A 14,233-nucleotide genomic window follows, 5' to 3' on the forward strand; every position below is an offset into this window, starting at 1 on the left:
CCAGAATAACTACAAGCCGCTTTCTCTCAGCTTAGCTGTCGAATTGTCGACTGTGAATTCTGTCTTTGTGGCCAGCCTTCCTGAGAATCATATGTGTCTGTTGTGATCACTTGACTGCCTTTTCAAACCTTTTGTTGCCTCCCTGCCTCGCCCTTGTGCTTTGTTCACCTTTGTTTGGATTGTAACCTGATGCCAAAACAATAAAGCTTTTAATTCAAACTGTCCGCCTGAGTTGTGCATCCAGTCGTCAATAGGCCTTTTTTCACAGATGTCACAGTTTGACAAGAAAAATCAAATTAATGATGAATAGATTCCATTTAGCAGCTTTGAATCCAGGTCTTACCCACGCTGGCTCACTGTAACTCTCTCTGGGACACTTGAGTATATAACTGAGCCATCTTTAGTTGTGTCAGTATCACCTGTGCTTTTCCCACTCTGGCAAGTCAAATTACTTTCGGTTGATCAGGTCATTTGTAATATGATCTTGTGAACCAGGCGCGTCATTGTGTAAATCAGATCATTTGAAAGCTGAAATCAGGAAGTTGTTTTACAAGAGAAGGACTCGAGTTTAGGTAAGTCCCCACAACTTCCCCCATTGAAGTTTTTGCATTTATAGACATACCAGCCGGTTGGGGAGCGTGATGCAATTTGTCCGAGCCGGTGTGTGAATGAAAGAAAGCACTGTCATCCAGAATAACTGTGTTAGCTGACGCATTCTTGAGTTCGGCTCTTACTGCTTCAAACTGGCGTTCAGTAGATCATCCACATATGGGCTGCTACTCAGGCTACAACAACACAACTACATTATTACATATAACAGGAAAATGATGCATTGCCTAAAACTCACGTATAAATGGTAGTGTTTCTGAGTACCAGAGTCCCTTTAGAAAACCTCTCATTTTACCGCAGCAGGGTCTGACAGTTCTCCGCTCAGTGGTTCTGGTTCTCCTGGGCCCAGAAATACAGCCTGGGTCTCCAGCAGCGCGGTGTTGGCTCCCAGAGGGGACCGGACTGGAGTCTGAACTGAGGGAGTTTTTGGTGAACCTGCATGATTTCATCTGATTTTGCCAGAATCCGACCCAATGGCACCAATGACGAGCATTAAGAATAACTACATATAAACAGACAATCTTCTCGCTGATGGTCTTGTTTACGTGTGTAGGTCATAGCGGCATCAGTGTTACATTAAGTTAAGAGTTCCTCTGACTGACTTTAAATGTATATTAAAGTCTTTGTTTTATGAATTAAGTAATGTTTGGATAATGATGTTTGAAAATGTGAATGATTGTGAAAAACAGTCTTTATGAATCTGCTAGTTAAGATCACATCTCCATTTCTCACCAGAAAGCAAGACAGTGAGTGTGAGTAAGAGAGAGTGAGACAAAGGTAATATACAGTATATTCAAAGTGTTCACTACTGTATGACAGAATATTGCAGAATTTTCACTTTCATATATTTTAGGAAAACAGTCCAGCAGGGGCTTTGAATAGGAAAGTATATGATGCAGATAACTGTCTCACTGACTCGATGCCTTTCAGTTTAAATCTCTTGTTTTAACATCCATATACAGATCTCCCAGTAGGGGTCTCCCTAAGTCTTCAAAATAAGGTCCATCTCCTGTCGTCACTATTTGTCAAGATCAAGTCTTCAGAGCTCAACTTTAAGTTGCTTATTTTTAGTGTAAAACAAAAAATATCTTTCTTCAGTTCAAACCGAATGTACCTTTTTATTAAAAGGGTGAAAAGCGCTGCATCTTTTTGAAGACAAAAACACGAACCTTCTGGACTTAGGTATGTAATTTCATGAACACAAAAATTGTGTACGGTTTAGATTTAACTTCCTAAAATATTTGTTTTGAAGTTAAATTGAAAGAGCATCAAGATAAATCTCACACACCGTCTCTATACCAATTGTAGTGCATTTTCTAAATGTAAAGTAAAATTCAAACGCGCAAATAGTTTTTTCTTCTTTCATTGTGGACTCATTTTGTAGTAATTCTCCTCCAGCTATTATTGTAATTTGAATGTACAATCCCTTGTTTTATCTGTTATGTTGTTTGGCTTATGAATACACAAACTACATTGAATGAAAGATTTATTTCATGCCTTTATAGATACTTTTCTTCAATTAACAACATTTTTAACAACTGGTATGAATTAAACTAACATACCAGGATTAAGATAACACAAACGTAAAGCGGCTCTGAAACAAAAGGCCAGCCTTGATAGTGTTACAAGTACAGTGTTTGATATTGTTGGAATGGCAAATGGATTAAAGTTTTTTTTAGAGTTTCCAAGTTGCAGTTTCTAAATGTAGCTGGAAGCTGCAGAGTTAATGATGTCGTCCAAACTGTCCACCTGAAAGAAAGAGTAAGAGAGACAGTTGGACCTGTGTACAGCGTACGAAACGTTTTACCCTCCACTCACTATTGTGATCGTACGTTTTCTAAAATTTGGTGGGAAATGATGATAATCTCATCATTGCTTCTCTGGATCTCTTGCACAGGGTTTCTGAAGCATCATTGGAATGGATCTATAAAGGCTGCTTTGACACTTAGCACTCTGTCAAGTCACATAAAAATAACATCAATGATATTCTCTGTAATGTCAAGACCTGTTTTTAGTAATTGTCTGACATGTTGGGAAAGGAGCTCGTATGCTCTGCAAACAATCCTCAATACAAATAAAAAATAAATAAAACAAATGAATTTATACATGCATGTGCTTGTATATTTTAAGTGTGCAGCAACAGGCTACATGTAGAATACAACATAGGCCACCTCAGTTTTACCTGCTTGTCTTCTCCCACTCTGAGGTTCTTGATCCGGTAGACAGTCACTTGCCCGTCAGTGTCTCCAACCAGGACACAGTCTGTCCCTCTGGTAAACAGCAGGGACTTCACCTTCACACCAGCTGCAGCATGGTGCACAATGGTTGGGTGCATGCTGAAAGGAGGTGTTTTTGTGTTTAGTGGACACGGGAATGTTTCTGGCTCATATTTCAAATCAAATAAATGGAAGTAAACGAGACAGAGCTCTAGAAATACATGCCTACTCTCTGTCAGTCCGACTCACATGCTCGATTTCAGGTCCCAGATCTCCACCTGCTCTTCATTACGGGCTGCAAATATTGTGGACCAGTTTGGGGACCACTTGACGGCATCAACGGCCATCTGGGTGGATGTGAAGCTCAACAGAGGGGTGAAGAGGTCCTTCCTCCACAGATGGATGATCTGGCCAGAGGAGCAGCTCAGGAACACATCAGAACTAAATGGAGACCATTCGATGTGGTTCACAGGGTGCTGAGAGAGAGAGAGAGCGAGAGAGAGAGAGCAAGGTGTAGAGTGAATACACTGAAATGGGGAGCAACAACACTAAAGTCCCCACAAGGTATTGCATGTTGTTATTGTTATTACATGTTATGCAGTGCTACTTGTCACATTGATGTAAGCCAAGTATTTCTGCCAATGGGAACGTGTTCATTTACACATTTCAAATGACTCACAGATTCCATCCAGCTGGACTTACAAAGTGTTGATAAGTGTCCAGAAAATTCAGATTGTTGGAGACGCAGCCCTTGTGGATGGGCCCCTCCGATGTGCCGACCACATAGATGTTGGAGTCCTGCAGCATAAAAGAAAGCCAGGAGAAATATTTCGGTGATATATTTTGAAGTCAGAGAAACACACAACCAGAAACACACAAAACGTTAATCTTAAATTGGCTGTCTGGAAGAAGGAAGTCTAGTGATTGAAATCTAAATTTCCACAGACGCCTTTAGTCTGAGGACTAGGCTCGGTTAAGACCAACCTCGGATCTATTTGATTGCTGGGACCAACTTACTGTTGGATGGAAGTCAACACAAAAAACAGGAGTCACCGCCAATGGCAGAACCTGTTTTGTCTTCTTTATTTTGGCAGATTTCTTCCCAAGCTTCATCAGGTCTGAGAACACGTGTTTTTAAAAAAAAAAAGAAAAAATACAGATATTATTATTACGATTATTGTGTGAGATCACCGATATACAGGTACATGTAATTTACATAAGAGCATTCTCGCAGAAAATCTGCCTTGAAAGTTCCAAAGTGGTAAAAATGAATAAAGCAACATCTTAAAATTTGTTGGACGGGTTATGATATGAAGTCAGGGCTAGTGATGGAATTGATACTGAGCTTTGTTGTTTTCCTGCCTTTTAAGCTCAAAAGCTAATCTGAACATGTGTTGCCAAAAATGATGACAATAGGTGACAATATCACTCTTTACTTCAGAATCTACTGTATTTACTGTTCAAATCCTACTGAAGACCACAGTACCTGAGCAGTCAAAACGATTGCTGCTGTGGAACCACTTGGCCATCCTGCCATCGTCTGACACAGAGACGACAGCATCCCTGTCCTCCCCTGATAATGTCATCGCTGGTTTGATCCAGTTGACCTGCCGCACTGGTTTCAGGTGCTTTTTTAAACAATCGCTACAGAACAGAAAAGTTAGGCAAGCTAACAAAAAAGGAGTTTTGTCCAATAGTATTTCTTTTTAGCTTATTTCCATGCTGCGCCGTCCACACGAACTCACCTGCTGTCGGCGATACATGTGACGTTGTACTGACTGACATCGTAGATGGCGACAGTGCCAGCGTGCATCCCTACAGCCAGCTGGCTGGGGTGGTCGGCTGAGAAATCCAGGGATATGACACAACTGTGACAGTTGAAGACGCGCTCCGGCCACTGCACAGGGGACACGTTTACAATCCGTCATTTACTTAACAACTGAATTGGTTAATGGAGTGCACCCATACACACATCGATGGCAGCTGACTCTGCGATCAGTGGACAACCCGTTCTTTGCCCTGGGCCACAGCCGCCCCATGAATTCAAAATGTACTTAGAAAAAGGAGACAAAAGCTGATATTTCCTATTACCACTTAATTGCAGTAATACTAGCGAGAGGAGATAGGGCGCTGGAAGATGTTGGCTAAAAGGAAATAAAGGGCAAAAAATATCTAAACATACCGTCGGGTTTTTAAGGCACCAGCAGCAGATCAGACTTGGTTTCTGGTTCCTTGATTCAAAGTCACCGTAGCCCACTGCCAGGATATCCTTACAGGGAGTGCAAACAGAGATTTAAGTGAAGTTTGAGATATTTTGCCTGTACAGAAAGCAATAATTCAATTCATTTGAAAAACAAAGAGTAGTAATAGTAAAACAATAACAACGTAAATGTTTGCCCATTTTAATTCTACAAAAAGGGCAACTCCTGCAAGTCTGCTATTTTTCATTAGTTTGGCTTTAATCTCTGCATAAAATGCATCACGGTGTAGGCACAGTTGTTAAAGTATGGCTAAGTGCAAACTGCATATATCAACATTATTAAAATGTGTATTAAATGTTGCCCCTGAAAAGTAAGCTTAAGACACTGAAAAAGCAAAACACAAAATGACAATGAAGCTGGTGGGAAGAATTTGTTCTGCTCTTAAACAACAGCAGCTGGTTTGGGTGTTTTTTGTTGTTGTTTTTTTGGCCTTTGTTACCGGGTTCTTCTTGTTCCAGGCCATGCTGGAAATGTTGCATCCTCTGGTGAGCTTGCAGCTCAAAGTCAAGACATGTTTCAGAGTTGGAGATGAAGAGCTCTCCTCACCGTCCTCGTTCCGTTCCTCTGCCCCAGGCTTCACTGTGCTGTCAGGGTCTTACACCATCAACATTACAACTCGGTATATATGGTACTTATTTAAATACACGTACATTTTACAACTGACTAAATTCCTTAAGTTAAAACAGGAATGGTCCCGAGCGTAACTCCACGGGCTGGTGCACCTGCGCCAATAAATGTGTGAAAGCAGTGGTAACCTGAGCTTACCTTCCATTGTGGGCAGCTGTCTGTAAGCAGCCAGCCTGGTTTGAAATATGTTCGCCACGATGCTCCTCTCCATCACTAACAAGCTGTATTTAAATGACTCTGACGACATGATCAGCTGCAGGTGGTAATCAGCATTGAAACTGTCCTCACACATTTCCATTTCTAACTTTGAGCAAATGGTGCTGGCTGAGGAAATGAAATATAAGAAAATGATACATGTAAGTTATTGCAAAGCTAGTCTCAAGCAAGAATGTTTTCATTCTTAGAACCTCTCCAGTCCTAAACACATGCTGGGACAAAGAAGTGAAACATTAACACAGTCGATGTTCTTCTTACCTGTGCTGAATGAGCTGCAGCTACTGCTCTGCTGTCCCCTCTTTTCTTGACCATTGCTGGTGTTCATGGTAGTCTCTGGATAGACAGCCTCCTCACCACTTGGGGTTTTAATTTGGTTACAGAAAGAGTCATATATGTCCCAGACAGAAGCAATCGTCCCTGTGGACATGAGAGAATTTCAGCGAACTGTCTACTTTGAAAAACTGAAACCTAATAACCATAACCGCCAAACCCACCAACATATGGGTTTATGTGTATAAACTGCAGCACAACCTTGTACTGTAATGGAAAAACAGCTGCATCAATCTGAAAACTCTCAATTGATTTGAAGGATAATTAAGCCTGACCTTCATCCACCGCGGCCATCTTGTCAGTCTGGATCTGCTTGTCTTTGAGTGCTCCATTGCACGTCTGCATTGCTCGTCCCACATACTCATTGTTGTCCAATCTGTTCTTACAAAGGTCAGCATATTTCACGTTTCTCTCGCTGTAAGAACAAGTTGAACATGTCAACAGCTTGCTACAACCAAAGAAGAGTACTGGTTACGACATTTGCACAGACACACAAACTGATATGCACACTGCACAGTATGTGACAGGCAGCTCCCAAGTTAGAGACAAGAAGTGCCACTTCCTGTGCCTGTTGTGCGTTTAAGATTTTGCCTAACATTCAAGAAAGCCAACAAGCATGCACTCACTTAAAAGCTTCTGCATCACCAGCGTCCTCTGACATAAAGATGCTGGGTATGTCCAGCGGTGAAATGGTATCTGTTTCAGAGAGGCAGATGTCTTCTCCCTCAGCCAACATCTCTTCTGTCACATGTTGTTTCACATTGTCTCTTTTCCTCGGCACCTCTGGCGGGGAATAGAAAAATAAAATAAAAATAATGAACATACATGTATAAAACACCACATACATTATCGTATTATACATATGAAAGACCAATTCAAAGCAAGAGAGAAAATTCTAATTGCCAGAAGGAATCAGTGATAATAAACATATATATATATATATATATATATATATATATATATATATATATATATATATATATATATATATATATATATATATATAGATATGTAATACTAACCACTTGTAACTGGAGGGTTTATTGATGTGTCCAGTTTAGGAACACTATGCTCACTGTCTTCAGTCAGTGACGCTATGCTAAATAGTCCGCTGCCGCCCAAAAGTGAGCTGAAAAAGGAAAGAAAGAAAGTCATTATTTAGAACATTTTGTGGTCAGAAATGTGTCTATATATGACAAGCTACACAAATAACAATTGTAACGTAATGTAGGAAAATCTGCAGAACATATATGTATCTTTATATTTAGCTACAAATCATACTTTGATGGAGTAATTACCCTCCCCCACCATCAATAACAATACATCTGTACATAAGACTACTGACTAATGGATTAGTTAATGTTCAACAGAGCTGGTGGTGAGGTAAACAAACTGCTGCTTTGCTCAATTCAAGTCAATTCAACCTGCAAGAGGTCCCACAGAAGCTTGAAGAGGACTTCACGCGGTCTGATTCTGAGTCGGTGAAGAGTTCATCCAGAAGGCGTCTGTCTGGTTGTGATGTCACGTCTCCTGGCTCTGCACGATGCAGCGGCAGAGGGGTGACGTCATTGCCGTCAACGTCAAACACCTGCAAAGACAGGCAAATACACAGAGCCAGAGTCAGTATTTAATACTTAGACATGCTTGATAATAACACAAAACTACAACATGAATAGGAAACGGGAAGACGAAGAATCCTTTAGTTTAACGTTATTTAGCGTTAGATTATAATATAATAACTAGATACCCGGACTGCTCTTCTGGGAGCTTGATCGGTGCTCCTCTTAGGTTTATTCCTCTTCCTGCCACCGACCGAGATGGAGCTTCTACTGCTTCTGAAGCTTGACCTGTGTGTTAAAAGGAAAGCAGCGTGTTGGAACTTGTCCTGAGACTGAAATTAATCGAGAAGATCTCACGTTTCTTTGTCTAAAACAGTGAACTTACGCGGTACGTGCCAGACTATTTTTCCTCATTTTTCCCACACCTCGGCTCGCGTATAAGCGACGTGAAAACAGCTCAAAGCTACTTCTGCTCCAAGTTGCCAAAGAGACGGGACTGAGGAGCCTCGCGCGCTGTCCGTTGGGAGACGTCTCGAGGTTGAAGTTGGCTTCATACACATTATTTTTCTGTTGTTGTTGGTGTTTTATACTGCAGTAAAGTTTCCACAAATCTGAAAATGACTTTGGTTTCTTAAAGCGCAAGACAGTACTGTAATATAGCCTAACTACGTACATTTACTCAAGTTATGCGATTTGAAGGACTTGTACTTTACTTGAGTATTTCAATTGCATGCTAACGTTTCTTTACATTTCTATTCCACTGCATTTGATTGTACTTTCTACTCCACTTTATTAATGTCATAGCTTTGCTACCCAGCAGTAAACAAAGCAGTTCAAGTAAACCCCACCTTTACCAGCTGCATCATTAAAGTGATGCTAACATTAATGCATCACTCATTTTAATCCAGTAGTATATTACAATTCTGCAATGGACCCTTCTGCCCAATGATGTTTTTTTTTACTTTAAGTACATTATAAAGCTAATACTTTAGCACTTTCACTTAGCGTTAAGTAAAAGTACTAAAGCACCAATGTTTTTTCATTACAATGACTCGATCTTTATTATTTCATCACAGTACCGGAAATGGTCTTCCATACATCTGATGGAAGCCTACATCCTGGTAGAAGGAACTACAAATCACGTGACCAGAGCATCACCCCCCCTCTGCACCGAGCATCTCAGAGAGATAAGGCCGTGTGTGTGTGCGTCTGTGCGCCTTTAAGAGCCGTATATATCCTGCTGCCCTCTGCACTAAATCTCCATCGCTGCTCTGTGAGGGCGACAGAAGAAATAAACAACAGCAAGCCACGGCAATGTCCGCCAGCTCCGCGTTCAACGACGAGAAGGGGGGCTCGTCCAGCGTCGGAGAGCCTGAATATGGTCACGACCCGGCGAGCGGAGGGATTTTCTCGTCCGACTACAAAAGGTACGAAGCCACCTGCCTCTTGACGCCGTTTTTATTTGACATAATGTGCAGCGGGCGGGGGGGGGGGGGGGGGGGGGGGGCTATACCGGGGGCAGCTAATGGCGGGGGAGGTGCTGCGTGAAATGTGGTTTCCTGTCTGTTAAAACGTATTGAAATGTTTTAATGCAACCCCTTTGAAGTGAACTTAGTTTGTTGTTCGGCCCGTGATTTTAAAGCGGTGTCTGCCTTTTCTCTCCTGTGGTCGTGAGTCTGTCACCGTGATTTTGGTCGCTCAGGCAGCAGCGTCACACGATGCTGGTGTTGACTTAGATGTGCATTCACTGGTGTGTGTGTGCGTTTTAAAGGCGTTTTGAAAGGATCGGGGTGTTTATATTTCATGTTTTTGTGAGGTGAGATGTGACAGGCCTGTCGGAAGAGGATGCCAGGCCAGCGTTTTCAGCACCACCCCTGCTGGACAGCGCGCAGAGCGGCAGCACACAGCTTCAGTGTCAGATAACCACTCAGACCCGGGTCATAACGACCTGAAATACGGTTTGAGTAGAGAAGAGACCTTCTCCAGTAATGCTCCTATATAAACAAAAAATATATATATTTGTGAGTTTACAAAATCTGATCATGATATATCAGCTGATAATAATTTCCTGAAACATCAGCAAACAATCTTGATACAGACTCCCTAGGTTTGTTTTGTTTATGTGTTGTGACCAACAAAAGTACTATGTTGTACTAGAGAAAAATACTCTTGTCATAGTCCTCCACTGGACAGAATAATGGAGACTAGTTTCTAAATTACCTCAAAGCTACAGTTTGACATTGCTGTACTATAATTTATTGTAATTTATTAGCCGTCACATACACAATACAATATATCCACAATCAGTAAATAACAGGCAGTACATCTGCCATGGTTTATTTATCAATCTTGCTCTATTTTTAACCCAAAGATATTTAGTTTGCTTCCAAATAAGAAAAAAATAATTAATATCTGCAAATTTGAATGCATTTGACAGTCTGGAACCAGCATATGTTTGGCAATATTGATGAAAAATTACAATGAAGCGATTGTCAAATTGCTGCATTTCTTTGTCCATCAACTGATCTATTAATAGCTGTTGTTATCTTGGTTTCTTAGGACGTGAACAGACATGAACAGATTCATAATTTTGGAGGAAAACCTGTCGGTTAGTCGTCCTGCACGGGAACAATTTGTTCCTTCAGCAACATTTTCTTTTTGCACACAGGATTGCTATGGGTAGCAGCTTAGCGAGGCTAAAAATCTTACTCAGTGTTTTGCTGAATGCATCTTTGATTTTCGGTTCCATTGGTTCTATTCATTGCCATATCATGGTTCAATAATTGGGTTACAAACAGCGTGCTTCAGTGTGCAGCCTGCCATAAGCCTTTTTTCACAGCAGACATTTTGACTTATTTGACAATTTAGTGCATTGATTTTGTTATTTGCACGGACATGTAAAAATGTCTCCTATTGAAAAAGAGTGTTTGGTTCACTGGACAAACAGGGAGGAACTCTGGGCTCTGTGCATGGTTTGATAACATACTATTTGGATATAGAATAGTATAGTTTGATATGGCAGTTTCGTGAATTTTTGCCATATTTTGTTGTCTCTCTATTTGTCGACATACCTATACAATCCACATATGTTTAAGGCCCTGCACGCACATGAAAACACTCTTTTTACCTTCATGTTCTCCATAAGCCAATCTGCTTTTTTTTATTCCTCCTCTAATGCTTTGCAGCCAAACAGTTGTGGGTTTTATTATAGTCCTATAACGCTAACAGCAGGTGAAACAAATGCCATTAACAATGGCTCAGGCCCATTGTGTGTCTCTTTAAGCCGCGTCAGTGAGCCAGCATGCACAGTGCCAAAGCCCTGGAGCTCGCTCACCTAAATGTCATGCAGTCATTATTAATGTCATGAATAAACTTCTCCTGTGATGACATGCCAAAAATGTCTGCTGCGAGTAAGAGCGATGCATGTTGGTAGAGCGAAGCTCAGGACATCCTGGTACTTTTGACACAACGCTTTTCAAATACAAAACTAAATATTTTTTTGGCATGTTAAATATTATGGTACAGCGTGTTTCCAGCCACTTCCCACTTCTTCCAGACTCCTGCATTGTCATTCTCAATCCATCCACCAGATGCCCTCAGCATTTCCCACCTGTCCCAGTGTCTCTCATTCCTCTGCTCATCTGTTTCTGCTTCTCATCAGCCCCTCAGTGTATAACCAGCTCTTTACCACTCATTCTCTGCCAGTATGGCAGTTATGCCTTTGCTTCCCAGCACATCCGAACCTGCACCTTTTTTTTTTTTTACCTTGGATTTATCTGTTTGGACTGCCACCCTGTTGGCAACCTGTAAGCCCATTCCTGACCATTGCTGTAGTAATACACGGGGATATTTCCGTCCTATTAAATTGCCCCATCCACTCAGTCGACCCCGAAAAAGGAAGTGATTTCACGATTGTGACGTGCGTGACAATCGTGGGTGACGATGATCAGGTTTTTGTTTGCAGTCTGGTAGAGTGAACATGTTCTAACAATGGTGAAGAAACAAGCTAGAACTAATGACGTCTTAATTTCCAAACACAGCACATCAGTGTTTCTATTAGTCACCAAACCACATCCACCAAGTCCACGAGAGCCAAAACAGGCTTGGGTTTGTCCATTGCAAGGGCTTCAATATAAGGGAACGAGAGCTGAACAGAAACGTCTGTTCCATAGCATAGTTTGTACTCACACGCAGTCTTGAGGAGAGGTGTAGTCTTGCCAAATAATTAAAAACACCCCAAGGGTTTTGTACTGTATCTATGTAGGGCCTTTAAAACGGTTTCATGGCTTCCTCTACTTATTCAAAAAGAATATCAGAAGACGGAAACATGCTGCCAGCTACTGTATGCTGACTAATACTACTAAATGCATTCACATGACTCATCAGTGCCCATGTGTTGTGAGCTACACTGTATGCCTCTAGTTGTGTTTATTCTCTCAGATGTATTCTAAAAAATACTTTTATTTTGTTAATCATTTTCTACGAGTTGTCTCTATTCAGTGTTTCTGTGAACTTAGAGCGTTCTCCTTTTCCCTCCTGTTGTGTTTCACACCTGTTCTCTGCATGTATCTCGGTTTGGGAACATGTTGCAGGCTTTGCTATCAGATGCCACTGCTTCACCATAATTCACCAACAGAGGGAGCTCATTGTTCATAGATGGTAGATGTAATTTGTGGCTGTAAACTGTGACCTTTGGATGTTGAATACTTTTGCCTTGAGTTTTGTTTGCCAGGTTTTGTACTTTCAAACTAAATTCAGCCTTCGTCAGTTGACTCCAGTGTAGACTGGGCGTTGCTGTTATGTCTGTCGTGTTTGCAGAAGTCGATGTCTCCTCAGTGAAAGTAGATTAACCAGATTGTCTGTAAACACGGCAGTGAAAGCGCTGACTCGACCTTCACTCTGTCGTCTCCTTGGAAACACGGCAGATGTGAGATGTTGCTTCAGCCCTCAAACATATCAATCTCTGTGTTACTATTACTCTGAGCAAGAAAAACACACCTTTCCTCTCTTCTGAACGGTGTTCAGTCAGTGTCAAATGACTGTTGTACGAGTCAGTGGATATGGCTTCTACTGTTTTGTTGTGGGGCTCTGCAACACATTGTTCTCTCAAACCATGAAAGCAAATAATTATAAGTAGTATAATTATGTATTTTACAGGGGATGGTTGCCCCTCTTTTGGTTGGGTCTGTGGGCTTTCGTTGGCTTGTTGCTTGTTCTTTTGTGAAAATGTGCCTTTTACATTTCTTTGAAAGACACCCGCCCGTTAGCGATGCCAAAGACATCTGTGTTGTTTTGGGGTTTCTTGGCCCCTCAGAAAGGGTGATAGAAGTCAAACATTGCATTTTTCTTTAAAGGAATAGTTCAACATTTTGCTCAATGCCATATGGAGGTGGATTATGTTTCCCTCTGACAGATCCAGGCTAGCTGTTTCCAGTCTTTATGCTAAGCTAACTTAACCAACTGCTTGACTTAGCCTTTTAATTTAGCACACAGTCATGAGAGTGGTATCAGTCCTCGCATATAACTCTCAGCGTGACCACAAAATGTCCAACTATTCCTTTGAAAAAACCCCACCCACACGCACACACATGCATCGGGATCAAAGATAACACAAATGTACTGAAGTTCACAGCTTATCTCCATCGTGGCCCCAGTGGAATATGAATTACTTGCATAGAGTTAATTAAACCAGAACCAAGAGATCAAAGAGTTTCTTTTAAAAACACCAAAAATACTTTCTGAAGGAAGAAATTCTCTCTGTATTACATCCAACATGGCATCAGTTGTCACAGCATTGTCACTGTCAGTGTAATTCATTGTCAGTGGGTGTATTTACAGATTAAACATATCGTATTAGTCTTGAGCAAATGTCAGCAAGTCCTGACTGAGCCGTTACAGATCACAGGAAGAGCATACGTGGAATTGTGCTTCAAGGCAGTTATTTTTGTTGGAAAAAGAAATGAGTGGGAGAAGGAGGAGGGAGGGAGGGAGAGGGAGGGAGAGAGAGATGTCCTCATCACGACACTGCCAGGAAAGCTGAGTCATGTAAGACAAGAAAAAAAGGTACCTCGCGGAATATAAAAAATTAAGAAAACAGTGACATATTTTTAAACATAATGAGCAAGAGGTGTGATCATTATTTCAAAAGCATCTGTCGGGTATCATAGATAGTAGATGGTTGATGGAGTTTAGCAAGATTGGCACGAGGAGGGGAGCGACAACGTGGCAAAAAGGTGTCTGAGAGGCGGTGTCACTGTGGGAGCGCTCGGATGCGTGGAGAACGTTGTTGTGTGCACGAGAGGGTAGAGAGAGAGCTGGTGCAGCGGCGGGAGGAGTCGCGAGAAAGAGAGGCGGATAAATGTCCACGCCCCTCTCTGCCCGAGCATCCATTTACTGAGCAGCCGATGAGGATGCG

General features: G+C 41.6%; 2 protein-coding genes across 4 annotated transcripts in view; one reads left to right on the forward strand and one right to left on the reverse strand.

Moving 5' to 3' along the window:
• Positions 1–2,307: 2,307 nt before the first annotated feature.
• Positions 2,308–8,232, reverse strand: LOC306782959 (dynein axonemal intermediate chain 4-like; the record flags this gene model as incomplete). The annotated part of the gene is made up of 15 exons (XM_079276471.1): positions 2,308–2,358; positions 2,792–2,945; positions 3,075–3,301; positions 3,528–3,623; positions 3,843–3,943; positions 4,312–4,469; positions 4,571–4,722; positions 5,008–5,094; positions 5,526–5,680; positions 5,852–6,037; positions 6,188–6,346; positions 6,535–6,674; positions 7,684–7,847; positions 8,007–8,106; positions 8,204–8,232. The coding sequence occupies 15 exons, from the start codon at positions 8,230–8,232 to the stop codon at positions 2,308–2,310; spliced, it is 1,959 nt and encodes a 652-aa protein (XP_079132597.1).
• An 878-nt stretch (positions 8,233–9,110) lies between these two features.
• The window catches only part of ap3b2 (adaptor related protein complex 3 subunit beta 2), a 44,783-nt gene continuing 39,660 nt past the window's right edge, over positions 9,111–14,233 (forward strand). For all 3 annotated transcript variants that reach the window (XM_079269391.1, XM_079269394.1, XM_079269392.1), the window contains exon 1: positions 9,111–9,245. In XM_079269391.1, the coding sequence (XP_079125517.1) occupies positions 9,133–9,245 (113 nt within the window). In that variant the 5' untranslated portion in view covers positions 9,111–9,132. The remainder of the gene's footprint in view (positions 9,246–14,233) is intronic.

This window comes from Melanostigma gelatinosum (assembly GCF_949748355.1).
Source record: "Melanostigma gelatinosum genome assembly, chromosome: 1".
Lineage (NCBI taxonomy): Eukaryota > Metazoa > Chordata > Actinopteri > Perciformes > Zoarcidae > Melanostigma > Melanostigma gelatinosum.